Source organism: Anoplopoma fimbria, chromosome 7 (genome assembly GCF_027596085.1).
Source record: "Anoplopoma fimbria isolate UVic2021 breed Golden Eagle Sablefish chromosome 7, Afim_UVic_2022, whole genome shotgun sequence".
Classification (NCBI taxonomy): Eukaryota; Metazoa; Chordata; class Actinopteri; order Perciformes; family Anoplopomatidae; genus Anoplopoma; species Anoplopoma fimbria.
The window spans coordinates 9,540,776-9,553,663 of NC_072455.1; the positions used below are offsets into that span (position 1 = coordinate 9,540,776).

The window sequence follows — 12,888 nt, forward strand, 5'->3', positions numbered from 1 at the left end:
CCAACTCACCACCAGGTGGTGATCAGTTGACAGCTCTGCTCCTCTCTTCACCCGAGTGTCCAAGACATACGGCCGCAGGTCTGATGACACAACTACAAAGTCGATCATAGACCTTTGGCCTAGGGTGTTCTGGTACCAAGTACACTTATGAACCTCCCTATGCTCAAACATGGTGTTTGTTATGGACAGTCCATGACTAGCACAGAAGTCCAACAACAAAGCACCACTCGGGTTCAGATCGGGCAGGCCGTTCCTCCCAATCACACCCCCTCCAGGTTTCTCCATCGTTACCCACGTGAGCGTTGAAGTCTCCCAGAAGAACTATGGAGTCCCCAGTCGGCGCCCTTTCCAGAACACCACCCAAGGACTCCAAGAAGGCCGCGTACTCCGAACTGCCGTTTGGTGCATAGGCACAAACAACAGTCAGAGACTTTCCTCCTGCGATTCCCAGTCGCAGAGAGGCGACCCTCTCGTTCTCCGGGGAGAACTCCAGAACAGCGGCGCTCAGCCGGGGGCTTGTGAGTATCCCCACACCCGCCCGGCGCCTCTCACCCTGGGCAACTCCGGAAAAGGAAAAAGTCCAGCCCCTCTCCAGGAGTTTGGTTCCAGAACCGGTGCTATGCGTGGAGGTGAGCCCAACTATATCTAGTTGGTAGCGTTCCACCTCCCGCACCAGCTCCGGTTCCTTCCCCGCCAGAGAGGTGACATTCCACGCCCCTAGAGCTAGTCTGTGATGCCGGGGGTCAGCACGCCCAGGTTTCCGCCCCAGCCTGCCGCCCAACTCACATTGCACCCGACCCCAATGCCTATCCCTGCGGGTGGTGGGCCCACAGGGTGGCGGCACGATGTAGCTTTTTCGGGCTGGGCCCGGCCGGGCCCCATGTGCCAAGGCCCGGCCACCAGACATCTCTTAATTTGGTTGTGTTTTCTCTATTTAAAAAATGTTTCAGTATTTTATTGTGTTTTCTCTATTTGAAACACATTTCTGTATTTGGTTGTTTTTCTCTATTTGAAACACATCTGTGTAGTTGGTTGTGTTTTCTTTAATTAAAAATGTTTTCTGTATTTTATTGTGTTTTCCCTATTTGAAACACATTTCTGTGTTTGGTTGTATTTTCTATTTTTGAAAAATGTTACTGTATTTGGTGATTTCTGTCTTTGCAGCGTTTTTTCTAAATGATATGCATGTGTTGTCAAATTGGTTAAGATGTCTCCAGACCACTGTAATAGGATGAGATCTGAAGAACACACATATCTATAATTTCTAAATAAAGATCAGTGTGGTAAAAGACACACACTAAGTGCTCGTGTTTGCTGGTGTTACCAGAGAAGGTGGGTTTTGATTGGCTAGACAGGCTGAGCACAAACACAACACCAGCTTTTATGTCTGTGGACTCAGTGAGATAGTGCAGGTGTGTTGAAAGGAGCATGTGTGTCTGTGTGCTTCTGATGGGCCAGGTGGCCTGGCCCATCAGAAGTGTGTGTAACGAGCGTCAAAGGCCACTTCTCATATATCTATAACCCTTGTCGTTTAACTGTTTATAATTTCGGCACTGTGTATACTTTGGATTTGACTGTGTCACGCCATGATGTCTGTGTACCAATAATAACAAGCAGCTGCTTCCCTCTGGCTTCCCCCAAAACAGCAAACCAACAGTTAGCCCAGAGTCTTACCACAGGCCCACATGTCAACTGGCTTGCCATATGGATCTTTTCTCAGCACCTCTGGAGACAGGTACCCCGGTGTACCGGCAAAACCTGGAACACACACAAACCATACAGACACCGTACAGAATTACCACTCTATTTAAGAAAATGTTTGACAATGCCACTCATGTCAAATGTGTTTAGACTGATTCGAAATTCTCAACCTGCTGTATTTTGAAGTCTATCAAAAGCTTTTTAGGACGTTTTTCTAAAAGCAGAGCATTTCACAGAAGCTAAGGATCAGTGGTCCCAAAAAGTTAAGTTCATGAGCCAAGGTTAACAAGCTCCTAGGAAAACCTTTGTGGGTATTTAGTTTAACTTTTGACCAGCAACATGCAGCCTACTTGAAACAAAAAAGCCTAAAAAAGCAGCAGACCCTTTGAGACTTAGTAGGACTAGTACTAAAGTCAGAAGCTGAAGTTAACTGGTCCAGATGGAGGCTGGAGCCGGGGGAATATACCAATTATTAATCTGTTCTTAAGGGAACATGAAGAAGAAATAGGCCAGAAATACAGTATATCCAACCCAAAGTTGATATAAGAGCCGAGAGCAGTGGCACACCTAGTCCCTTTAGAACGGTACACAGGGCTTTGATTGTAAAATGGGTTACTTGAAGATGTTCATTGGATTTAAGGAAATACAAAAACTAAATTGTTCTGTTTTCTTTAATCAGCTCAGTAAGACTTTTTTCTGAAAAAAGGGCAGGAATGATGCATTGTAATCTGAGAAAAAATCAAACATTTAAAGATGTCTGAAATTGAATTTGTGTATCAGAGATGATATAGATTTTTACTTTTAAAAGGGGATGGATTTTGGAAGTAAAACAATTCATCAGTGTACATTCATCTTTATAAAAAGATATGTTTAGAGGTTTTGTGTTTTCTTTTTGTGTAAGAACCTGGAACGATGACAGTTTCCTCACCCACCAGCAAAAACCTGCCTGTTTAGAGTTAATTTACACCCTAAACCCAGTCTAAAGCTGGGAAAATCTTAAGAGATTTATAATAATCACACCTGAAGAAAAGAAAAAACAACAGTATCGATGAAAAGAGCCTTTTCGTTTTTGGCATTTTTTGACAGAACTAAAGCTCAGATTGACCCATCAACATGGTTCCTACATCCCTAGACCACTAACACGTTTAATTATAATTAAACTATGTATATTACCGCAAACATTCCTATTGATGGCATTTCTAAGTAGACCAGCTTAACATAGATATTAGTATCATTATGCCATTATACGGTTCCTTCATTCTTGACAAACTCATTTAGAAAGTTGCATGTACTCACCGAACCATGCCTGCTGGTCTCCCTGCACCTCAATAGCCAGGCCAAAATCTGCCAGTTTGACTGCTGCACCCTTCAACTTGCTGGCTAAGAGTAAATTCTCTGGCTTGAAGTGAAGAGACAGAAAAAAAATCCTTTGTACCTTGCACAAATACAATGATATCATGGTTAAATGAAAATAATCATGAGTGAGGTAAAGATTTGTGTTTTTTTTGTTATGCACAGCTCACAGGATTTAAAGCAGCAGGAAGGGCTTTTATACTTTACAGAGTGATAACATTAAGGACGGATGTCTCAAAGTGACAACTGAAGCAGCTGTCCAGTCTGAAGGATAAATGTCTACTGGAGTCAGAGTCCAGCCTACACACACACACACACACACACACACACACACACACACACACACACACACACACACACACACACACACACACACACACACACACACACACACACACACACACACACACACACACACAAAGTCACGACTGAACCTGAACGTAATTGGGCTCAACATGAGTTAGTCAGGAGCCACGACAGACTTCAGCCCAGAAGCATGGGTTGATGCCATTCAACAAGATGCTGGTGGGGCTGCAGCCATGTTGGGCGTTCAGGCCCAGCTTGTGGAGACAGACCGGTTGAGAGAGGCAGACAGTGACTCATGCAAAACCCCAGCAGGAGGAACTTCAGAAAAGGTTTTGGAGAGGATGAATAATGTATTTGCTGACATTTTCAATGCGGTTTCCTTGATCCAGCCAAATGGGAGATGATTCAGAATGACTGGGTTGTAATGTAAAAACAATAAAAGGGAAGCTTTTTATCTTGCAACAATTAAACCCAGTTATCTTAAATACAGTGGTCACCCTGGTTATTAATTATTAGGGGCCACGAAAGACGTAATTAATTCCGAGCCTCGCACATATATTCATTCTACTTTTATTCCACTCTGACATACTGTTCCTATGTTTAACAGATATGGCCATGTGTAAAGAAACTAGTAGCTCATTGCCCTCATCAGGGAGTTTTTTTTATTTCCTCAATTAACAATCCCAGTAGGAATGCTTGCAGTAACTAAGGCTGCAAATCCATCAGTGAGCTCCAGTCCAGAATCACCTGATTCAGCTTCAAACCAATGTTTGTTGCACATCAAGGTCTTGCCAAAACCAGTTAGGAGAAGAGCGATCACATCTGTCCCATCTAGAAAAGTCTTCAGTGTTATTCTTTGCTCTTCTTCAATGAGGAAATACCCTCCAGTTCTGATTTATGTCATGCTATTGCATCATATATGCTAACCTCTTTAGAAGCTATAATTGTTTGAATTGAAACGCAATTGAAACGCATTGCTTGAAGCCCAACAAGATGGATTCTCATGGGATCTCATGATATCACAAGAATCCAGCAGCCGTGCAAGCTAATGGAGAACCTCTTTTATTCCCAATAGATAAAAGTGTCATTGGTCACTCCCTTAAATTTAGTGTGTATATGCAAACATGTCTCCTAGGAAAATGATGTTTGCATACTAGTAATATGCAACAGCAAATACATTTTAAAAGAAATATAATTTTGCCTGAACAATTTTCTTTTAATCAACATGAAAATGTTGTAATGAAAGTTTCTGCAAATACAAAACATTTTTAAATCTGCAAATTATATTTAAGTTGTTTCTCCTTGTATCAATGACAAGACAAAGAACCAGACCAGGACACCTGTTGCTTCTACCTGTCTTGACTGGACATCGAGGCCAACCTGCTTGCTTTTTTGTCCTTCTTTTACATACATATATTGTATTTCTACATACATAATAGACATTGTTATAAAATAAATGTATGCAAGAGTGTAAATAGATGTAAGAGAGGCCAACAATGAATGACTGCTGCCTACATATACTTTTTAATGCTGTTTGAGGTTTTCACTCTAGGAGGCATCAGATATTTTGTTCAATTTGTATTCTGTGGCGTGCAGTTCAGGAGGAGGAAATAAAGCAAAAGGGAAAAGAGGAAAGAGGGAGGATTCTGGGTAAATGCGTCATCATGCAGTTATTGCAAGCGCTGACCACCATCCGTTCTCCCAAGCCCACTGCAAACACCCCTTCTCACCATTCTTTGTTGTGAACATCCATTAAAGTTTACAGTCCGACTTCCTGGTTCAACTGTGACCTACCTAAGGTTTTACCACCTGAAAATATTTGCTGGGTATACATACTCTCACAAATACATGACTGGGTTTCATCATGTGTTTCTGCAATGTGCAGTTCATATCAGATTGATCAGGATGTATGCCCCCTCCTTGCTGCTGGTGTGTAATAGCTGTAATTGGATTCTGCAATACTGCCAGTCATCATGTAAATAGAATCACTGGCCGGCTAAACCAGGCTGGGGTTCTGCTTCTGTCTGGGGGATTACTATTACTGACAAAAGGCACACACTGAACATTGCAAAATGTTGCACATAAACAACTTCAAGTCAGGTTTTAAAATCTCAATCACAAAGGAGAATACCCCAGATTATTCGACTCTCACTGGTACTTGCACATCATTTTCAGACCAGAATTAAAAAGATAAGGAAATAACAATTGTGATGGAATATATGAAATCAAATTATTCTGTACTATTTTATGTAAATATTCTAGTAATGTATAAAGCTATAAATGCAGCTCATCCTTAATATTCTATTGCAAACTTAAACAACTTTCATTGGTGTGGGGCTACGTAACATCCAGTTGTAAATTTCAATGCAGAGGTTGGCAAAACAGTAAAAACACTTGCCGTCCACCATAACCACTGCAGGTATTTTCTGTCGGCCTCATCTAATTTTTTTATTCTCTAAAATTATATTGTCTGCCTGATTCCATTTAAATGCAGCATAAGACAAGTCACTGAACTACGGATGGGTGGCAAATTAAAATAAAAGTGTCTACCAAGTACCGTGACCCTTCAGAACAGTTTCATAACTCTTTAAACTCTACTGAGTATTCTCTCATTTGGTGTTTAGTGATGGCGATAGAGAGACCCTTCTCTCCAAAATCCCCCATAAGTGATCAGCTGAGCTGAGATCAGGTGCAATAACATATAATTCACAATACTTTCATACTCATCAAATCAATCAGTCAGCCCTTGTGTGTAGAACCATGGACATTTATCAGGTTCTTCCTTTAATTTGTCATTTGTCCGTGTATGGGTTTTGCAGCTTATTTATATTACAGTACACGTTTTCATTTGCCAGGCTTTTGTCCAAAAAGGGATTTGCAATTGCGGTACAATCTTAGCTGAAGTAGATCATGAAGAAGCCTTTAATAAGGTCTCTATAGGTGGGTTTTCTCTGGTTGAAAGCTTTGAAGAAGCTAGTAAGTGGATCTTACGGGGAACTACACAGATTTTACACATAAAAGTTTGTTTAGAGGTCTTGGGGAGCATATATTATTAAAAAGTTGTACAAATCCTTCTTTGTCTCCAAAGGGAGCTGTGTGAAGTCTGATAAATGTCCTCAAGTGATGTCACTTAATTCAGCGTTGGCTGGGTCTGAGGAATACCAGTTTGAAGTAGATCTCTGTAGCTGTTAATCTCTGCTCAAGGATAGCAGCTCAAGGCTACATAGGCCACCATTAGCATAATTTTATATGTTCAGGTTCTGCAGCAGATGATCAAAAGCAGGCCTTAATGTAGCCCTGAACTGCTCCACAAAAGGTTTGGATACCTGTGGACAGCATGGAACAAATCTATGCATCTAAACTCTTCACATAAACTTTAGAGCTTTACAATAACTTTATTAAGACAGCTATGTGTTACTTTCCTGGGCAGATTTGTGTGTGTGTGTGTGTGTGTGTGTGTGTGTGTGTGTGTGTGTGTGTGTGTGTGTGTGTGTGTGTGTGTGTGTGTGTGTGTGTGTGTGTGTGTGTGTGTGTGTGAATCCTCAAAGTCATTATACTTGAGAAATGAAATCACATGAATACACACACAATGTGGCAAACAGTGTTTTCCATGGTGCCCCTGCTCTGCAGCTTGCTTATTTGTTTTGGTTGTATTTGTATTGGCTTTGTGTTTCTGTAGTGAGCCTTAGCAGCTGCCTGGCAACAGCCAATCAGAGCACGCAGAGAGGGGCAGTCGGTGGATGCAAAACCTGAGCTTATTATAAACCAAACCTCAGACACACCTGGTTCATTTGATTAGCAAATCAGAGCTTAAGAAGCAAACCACAGTGAGAAAAAGCAGCAAGAGAGATGGTGACCACTCTGGACGTAATGTTCACTAATGTCCAGTAAACATTCACCATGATGAGACATTTGACCTCAATTAAATGCATTTAAATAGTCCATCTCATAAGTAACCATAAACCTACATTGCATCTGTATCCTTAAATAACAAACAGTTCTACGATCCTGTTAGAAGATTGTGTTTGAGTACAACAACCAACTCTTTTACTAATAGAAAGTGGGCATCCTCCAGCCAAAACCACATTGGGAAACAGGGGAAGAGAAAATAAAAGAAAAAAGAAATCGAGCAAGATAATTAATTGTTGTAACTTGGTAAAACCTCTATTTCAACAATGCCGTCATTTAACAATAGGCATAACAACTATAAATTCAACTAGAAAGGTGCACTCAGTGTATACAGATCTCCATTAGGTGTGTCTGCAACAACCATTGCTGTGTATTGCATATATATACAATCCACCATTGGCTGACTCCTCCTCTAGACTCCTTACAATGGGCTGTAAGGAGTCATAAAACAAACTCAACGACAAGCAGCGATGTTTGCAATCTGCCCGAAATCTTTGTAGAAGACAAGTCATATGCCAAAACAAATTAAACTCACTAAGTTGCCAGCTGAGTAGCGGCTGGTTGGCGGTGAAATTCAGCAGTGTGGGTACTGGTAGTTCCATTAGCTGTTAGCAGTTAGCCAAACACACGGTTCAAGACAATCAAAGAGAGAAAAGTGTTTTCCCCCCACTGTGCCTCTGACAGCTGGGTGTCATAACGGTAGTCTTTATCAATTTGGTTCCGTTCTTTATCAATAATCTTTACCGTTTTTTTATAACTTAAAATTTGCATTCTATATAGACGTATGTTTTAGCTTGTTTGTAAGATGTTGCTATTAGCCTAGCTAGCACACTGTGCTCCACACTATTGGGGTTTTACACAGTGGATGAGCGACTGCAGACAGAGCAGATTGAAAAATCACTTTTCTACATGTTTACATGTTCAAGCTCGTTGAACAGATTGCTAAAGTATTTGCCCATGATGGTGAAGGTTTTAATGCAACAATACAGATCGTAGTTGTTATCAACTCGAGTAATCTTCACTTCACCTGGTTCTATTCACTGTCTCCAATGTCACATTTATAAATAATCTTTGCCTGAATGTGTTTTGAATAAAATCATGAACGATATTTATAAAAGATCGAGCTCTCAGCTGAACAGCCCTTAGTAGATGTTCTCCAGACACATGCACCCTTTTAACAAAGCCCATGTACAGACTGCACTGCTGTTTATAGCTGCGGAGTAACTGGAAGACTGCCAGTCTCATTTTCAGGCCCATTAACACTTCTCTGTAGGCATTGTGGGGGCAAGTGGACAGTCTGCTAAGTGTTAGTGTAAGGTTGATATTTTATTGAAACATGACTCTGGAAAATATAAGATAACATATATAAGTGAAATGGAAAAGAATGGTGTAATACCATTTTTAACTGACAGGAGTAGAGTTGCATGAGCGTATATGTGTAAAAGTAGAAGACAAACACGGAGGGCAGGTAAGCCATGTTGGAGTGTGAGGCCACAGGACAAAACGAGAAAGATCTTCACTGTAAGTACTTACCTTGAGGTCGCGGTGGACCACGCCCATCTGGTGGCAGTGGAGCACGGCCTCTAGGATCTGCTGAATGCAATGACTGCATGCAAACACCAGGGGGCCATGGGTTAGTGACAAGCTACCACTCACTGTCTGTGGCTGTGAGTTGGCTTTGACTCTTGGGGAGCCACTGGCCGCGTTACAGAGAGACTGTGCAGCAATGTGGCAAAGGACCCTTCCAGCAGCCATAATGATGGCCTCTAATTGGACCATTTACTCAATTTTCACAACGTTTATCCGTGTTGCCATGGCAACCGATTGATGTTGACTGTGACAGGCCCGGAGCAAAAAACATAGAGATAATTTTGGTAATCATCTACAACTGTGACAACACGGCCAGTTCTCTCCCCGAGTCTCCAAACAGAAGTGGTGTTAGCCCCTGGCCAGCTGGAGGCCGGACCCTGAGAGGGTGAGGAGGGAGACAGAGGAGCTGCAGGAAGGAGGGCTGTGACTCTGTTACTAGTTCTCAGTAATGAATGCAGGTTTTGTTTCTCCTTTATTCTGTCTGAAACTGAAATTTTTATACTGTTTATGAACATTAGAACAAAAAGAGTGTTTTGGGGTATAGAATCAGGGCGTTTAAGTTTTGCTTTAGATCAGAGAGATCCCTTTGTGGCCATGTTTGAATGGGAGAGTTCAAACGTCCTTGTCCCTGATTTGAAGGTCTGCTAAGGCTCAACATTTTTTTTCAAAAAACGCAAAGTAACAATCTCTAATTAAGCTACAAAAAAAGTTTAGCAGGAACATAGCTGTATGTTAAATAAAATTCAACAAACCGTTAAAACACGTTCTATTCATCTGTGCCTAAAATGTTATACATCAAGAACTTGATTAACAAATTTGTGTGCACAATATTGTAGTTTTTATCTCCATGACAACTGCTGGGGTCTGAGGGGTTGTGATTACGATTGACATAAACTTATATTTTTAAAGGAGTCCTTTTATTCTTATAGTATACTTATCTTCCATTATAACTATTATAACTATTATAACTATAAGTAAAATAACCTAATTTAATAAAAAAATGAAATATTGGTTGAGGAAGTGGATATTCAATATTTCCCTCAAACGGCCCTGATGTAGACGGGGCAAAATCCACCTTAATATTATTATGATTTTAATAATTGATGAAATGGTGACAGTGGAGGTGCTTTAGGTTGAAACAGTTCAAAGATCTGTGTTGAAACAGTTCAAAACCTGTGATACTTTAGTGTCATCATTTTGAACACAAGTTGTCATCCATTTAAACAGGTCCTCCTCTTCCTCCCCCTCCTCCCCCAGGTGACAGCCTCTCAGTGGATGGGCAGAGCAAGGCGTTGGACAGATGCTTCATGCACTTTGTGCCCTGGCATACAGGAGGGTCAGGCCATGATGAGATCTACACCCCCCCCCCCATACTACACCACCTACCGCCTCCTCTCCAGCCTGCCCACAATGCCCTGCAGCAGGGGGACTTAAAGACACAATCCTGTCAAATAGCGGTGTGAAGGGTGACCGGTGGAGGAGTGGGTGTGGGTTGGGAGGAGGCGGAGCTCAGTGAAAGGTTAATTGGTTGATTGGTCAGGCAGCGGAGGAGCGAGGCAAAGGCGCCGCAGGTGGGCAGGCCTTAGTCATTTTAGCCGTTACTGTCGTCACTTACTAACCTTAAGGTCCCTGTGCACTATGCCATTTACGTGGCAATGATTTACACTTTCTAGAATCTGCTGTATGCAGTGACTGTGGAGGAGAGAGAGACCAGGCCAGAAGCAAAAAGGAGAGGAAGAGGGAGAACAGGTAAATGTCAGGAAAACAAAGGAACAGGAACAGGCTGACAGAACACACCCAACACATGAAACAACAACACCTGATCCACATGAAAGATTTACAAGGAACAGTTCAACCTTTTAAAAAATACGATGATTCACTTTCTCTTCAGGAGTGCGACCAGAAGATCGATATCAATCTCATGTCCATGTGTTTTTAATACAGACCTCGAGTCAGGATGATATTAGCCTAGCTTAGCATAACGAACAGGAGCTGGGGGGCACAGCTAACCTTGAGATTTAGGTGCTGCATCTATTTCTTAACAAACAACAGTTTATCCATCCGCCCAGCACAATGTAGGATAATACCATGATAACTACAATGCAGGCTACCAGATACAGTGGATTAACACACCTTTTGGTATAGGTCTCTGGGCCTTCCAAACATGGCAACCTTGCAGTAACAATATTTTCAGATTGTGCAGACAATCCCTGCACCCAGCTGTTAGCAATGTTAGCAGAAGAGGAAATGCTATGAACTCACCAATTATATCCCCTTTATTTAATCTGTACATGAACAAATATGTAAACAATACAATGGTTAATCATAGATCTCTTTGGTGTATTTTAAAATGCTCCCCTTCTTCAGTTGTTATGCAAAGCTAGGTAGCTAACCACATCAGTAGTTAATACATAGACAATTTGATAATGATCTCTCCATGTCACTCTTGGAAAGAAAATACATTGTTAAACTGTTTCTTTAAGCAATTTTCTTTAGACAAGTAGAGAAAAAAACACATGCCTGTTCCTTTTTATCTATAAAGCTCTTTCTGATTTCCTCTTTAAAATCTTTTTTACAAATCAATAAAATCCACTACAAAACAGAATCCAGATCCTTTACACATAAAGCTGTCTTTGTTTGCCTGAATGAACAGTCAGAAAGCTGATATGAAAAGAGTTACAACTCTTGATGACAAATACTGCCGCTGCTCCATCAAGTGAAAGTTAAACTTTTAATCCAGCTCATTGAAAATCTTAGATGAACCTTGAAGGGAAATGCTCTTGGCTTGAATTGAAGCTTTACTGGACAAAATATATGACAGGGTTCCTCTTTTGAGTGGATTTTAATAGCTAGACAGAAGGGGAAATTGTGAAAAGTAGATTCATAATCAAAGGACAAAGGTAGAATAAGAAATGCAGAGAGATTTCTTTTTGGCTATAAAAGGCATATCAAAGGCAGCACAACAGGAAACACTTGAACACATGAAGAGGGCCTGTGTCATTGTGTGTAATTCACATAAAAGCTGGTAACATGCACTTTTATGAAATGCATTGATATCGTTTTGCTCTATAGTGCGCATCTGCTTGAATTTGCCTTTGATGCCAAAATGGGTTTCACATCACATTTATACAGTACATTCAGAAATATCAATACAACAGGGCATCACACTGACCTGGCATCGGCTTCGCTGTAGTACTCCCTGGCAACGATGTCCTCAAACAACTCACCACCGGTAACTCTGGAGGAGAGAGAGATGAAGTTACAGAATGAGAGAGAGAAAAAAAAACATGCACGTCTGGAAAAGAAAAGAAGTAAAGTGTAAAATCACAAATGTTCATCTCTGTGTCTGGAGAAGGGAAATAAAGCCTTGATAATGTTGCACACTTACCAATCCAGATGAGATTTTTTTTTCTTACTAACTAGGTCAAAAGAATGATGTGCTTTTTTTTGCCTGGATGGTGAAATGACTGCAATAATATATTTCAGCAGATATGGTCATACGGTATGTGGACATTGTTTATTCAGCTGGAAGAGGTTTCCATGAGGTTATGGCTAAGAGCCAAGTCTTAGAAAATATTCCTGATTGGTTAGGTAGTCTTGCGTAGACAGAAATATTTCCACCGTGTTGTCTTAGAGAAAGGTCTGGCTCCAACATTATCATTCTGAAAAAATGCTCTCGTTAGTTTGTGTCCCTTTAAATCAATCCCAGACGTCTGTGGCGATGCTAAGCTCAAGATGCAGCAAAGGTGCCCTTGCAAAATAAATAACGCAAAAAGTGGAAGAGGAGGATGCGTAGGGGTGTAAGGAAATATAAATTCTCCTCTCTAAATACTGCAAAGATTGGTGGCAGACAGCGGCTCAAATTGCACAAAAAGTAAGGTGAGGTGGAAGGGAGGAGATGTTAAGTTATGGAGGGTGAAAGGGAGGAACAAGAAATTTGAAGGAAGGATGAAGTGACAGACAAAGCCTTGGATACTAAGGTTTCGATGAGGAAACCATATTGACTGCTTCATTAACAAGTTGGGAAAT

General features: G+C 41.1%; 1 protein-coding gene across 1 annotated transcript in view; it reads right to left on the reverse strand.

Moving 5' to 3' along the window:
* camk2d1 (calcium/calmodulin-dependent protein kinase (CaM kinase) II delta 1) overlaps window positions 1-12,888 on the reverse strand; it is a 79,254-nt gene that overhangs the window by 23,597 nt on the left and 42,769 nt on the right. Inside the window, exons 5-8 of the mRNA XM_054601155.1 lie at window positions 12,032-12,097; window positions 8,803-8,875; window positions 2,998-3,100; window positions 1,673-1,758 (exon numbers count right to left, since the gene is read on the reverse strand). Of these exons, the coding sequence (XP_054457130.1) occupies window positions 1,673-1,758; window positions 2,998-3,100; window positions 8,803-8,875; window positions 12,032-12,097 (328 nt within the window). The remainder of the gene's footprint in view (window positions 1-1,672; window positions 1,759-2,997; window positions 3,101-8,802; window positions 8,876-12,031; window positions 12,098-12,888) is intronic.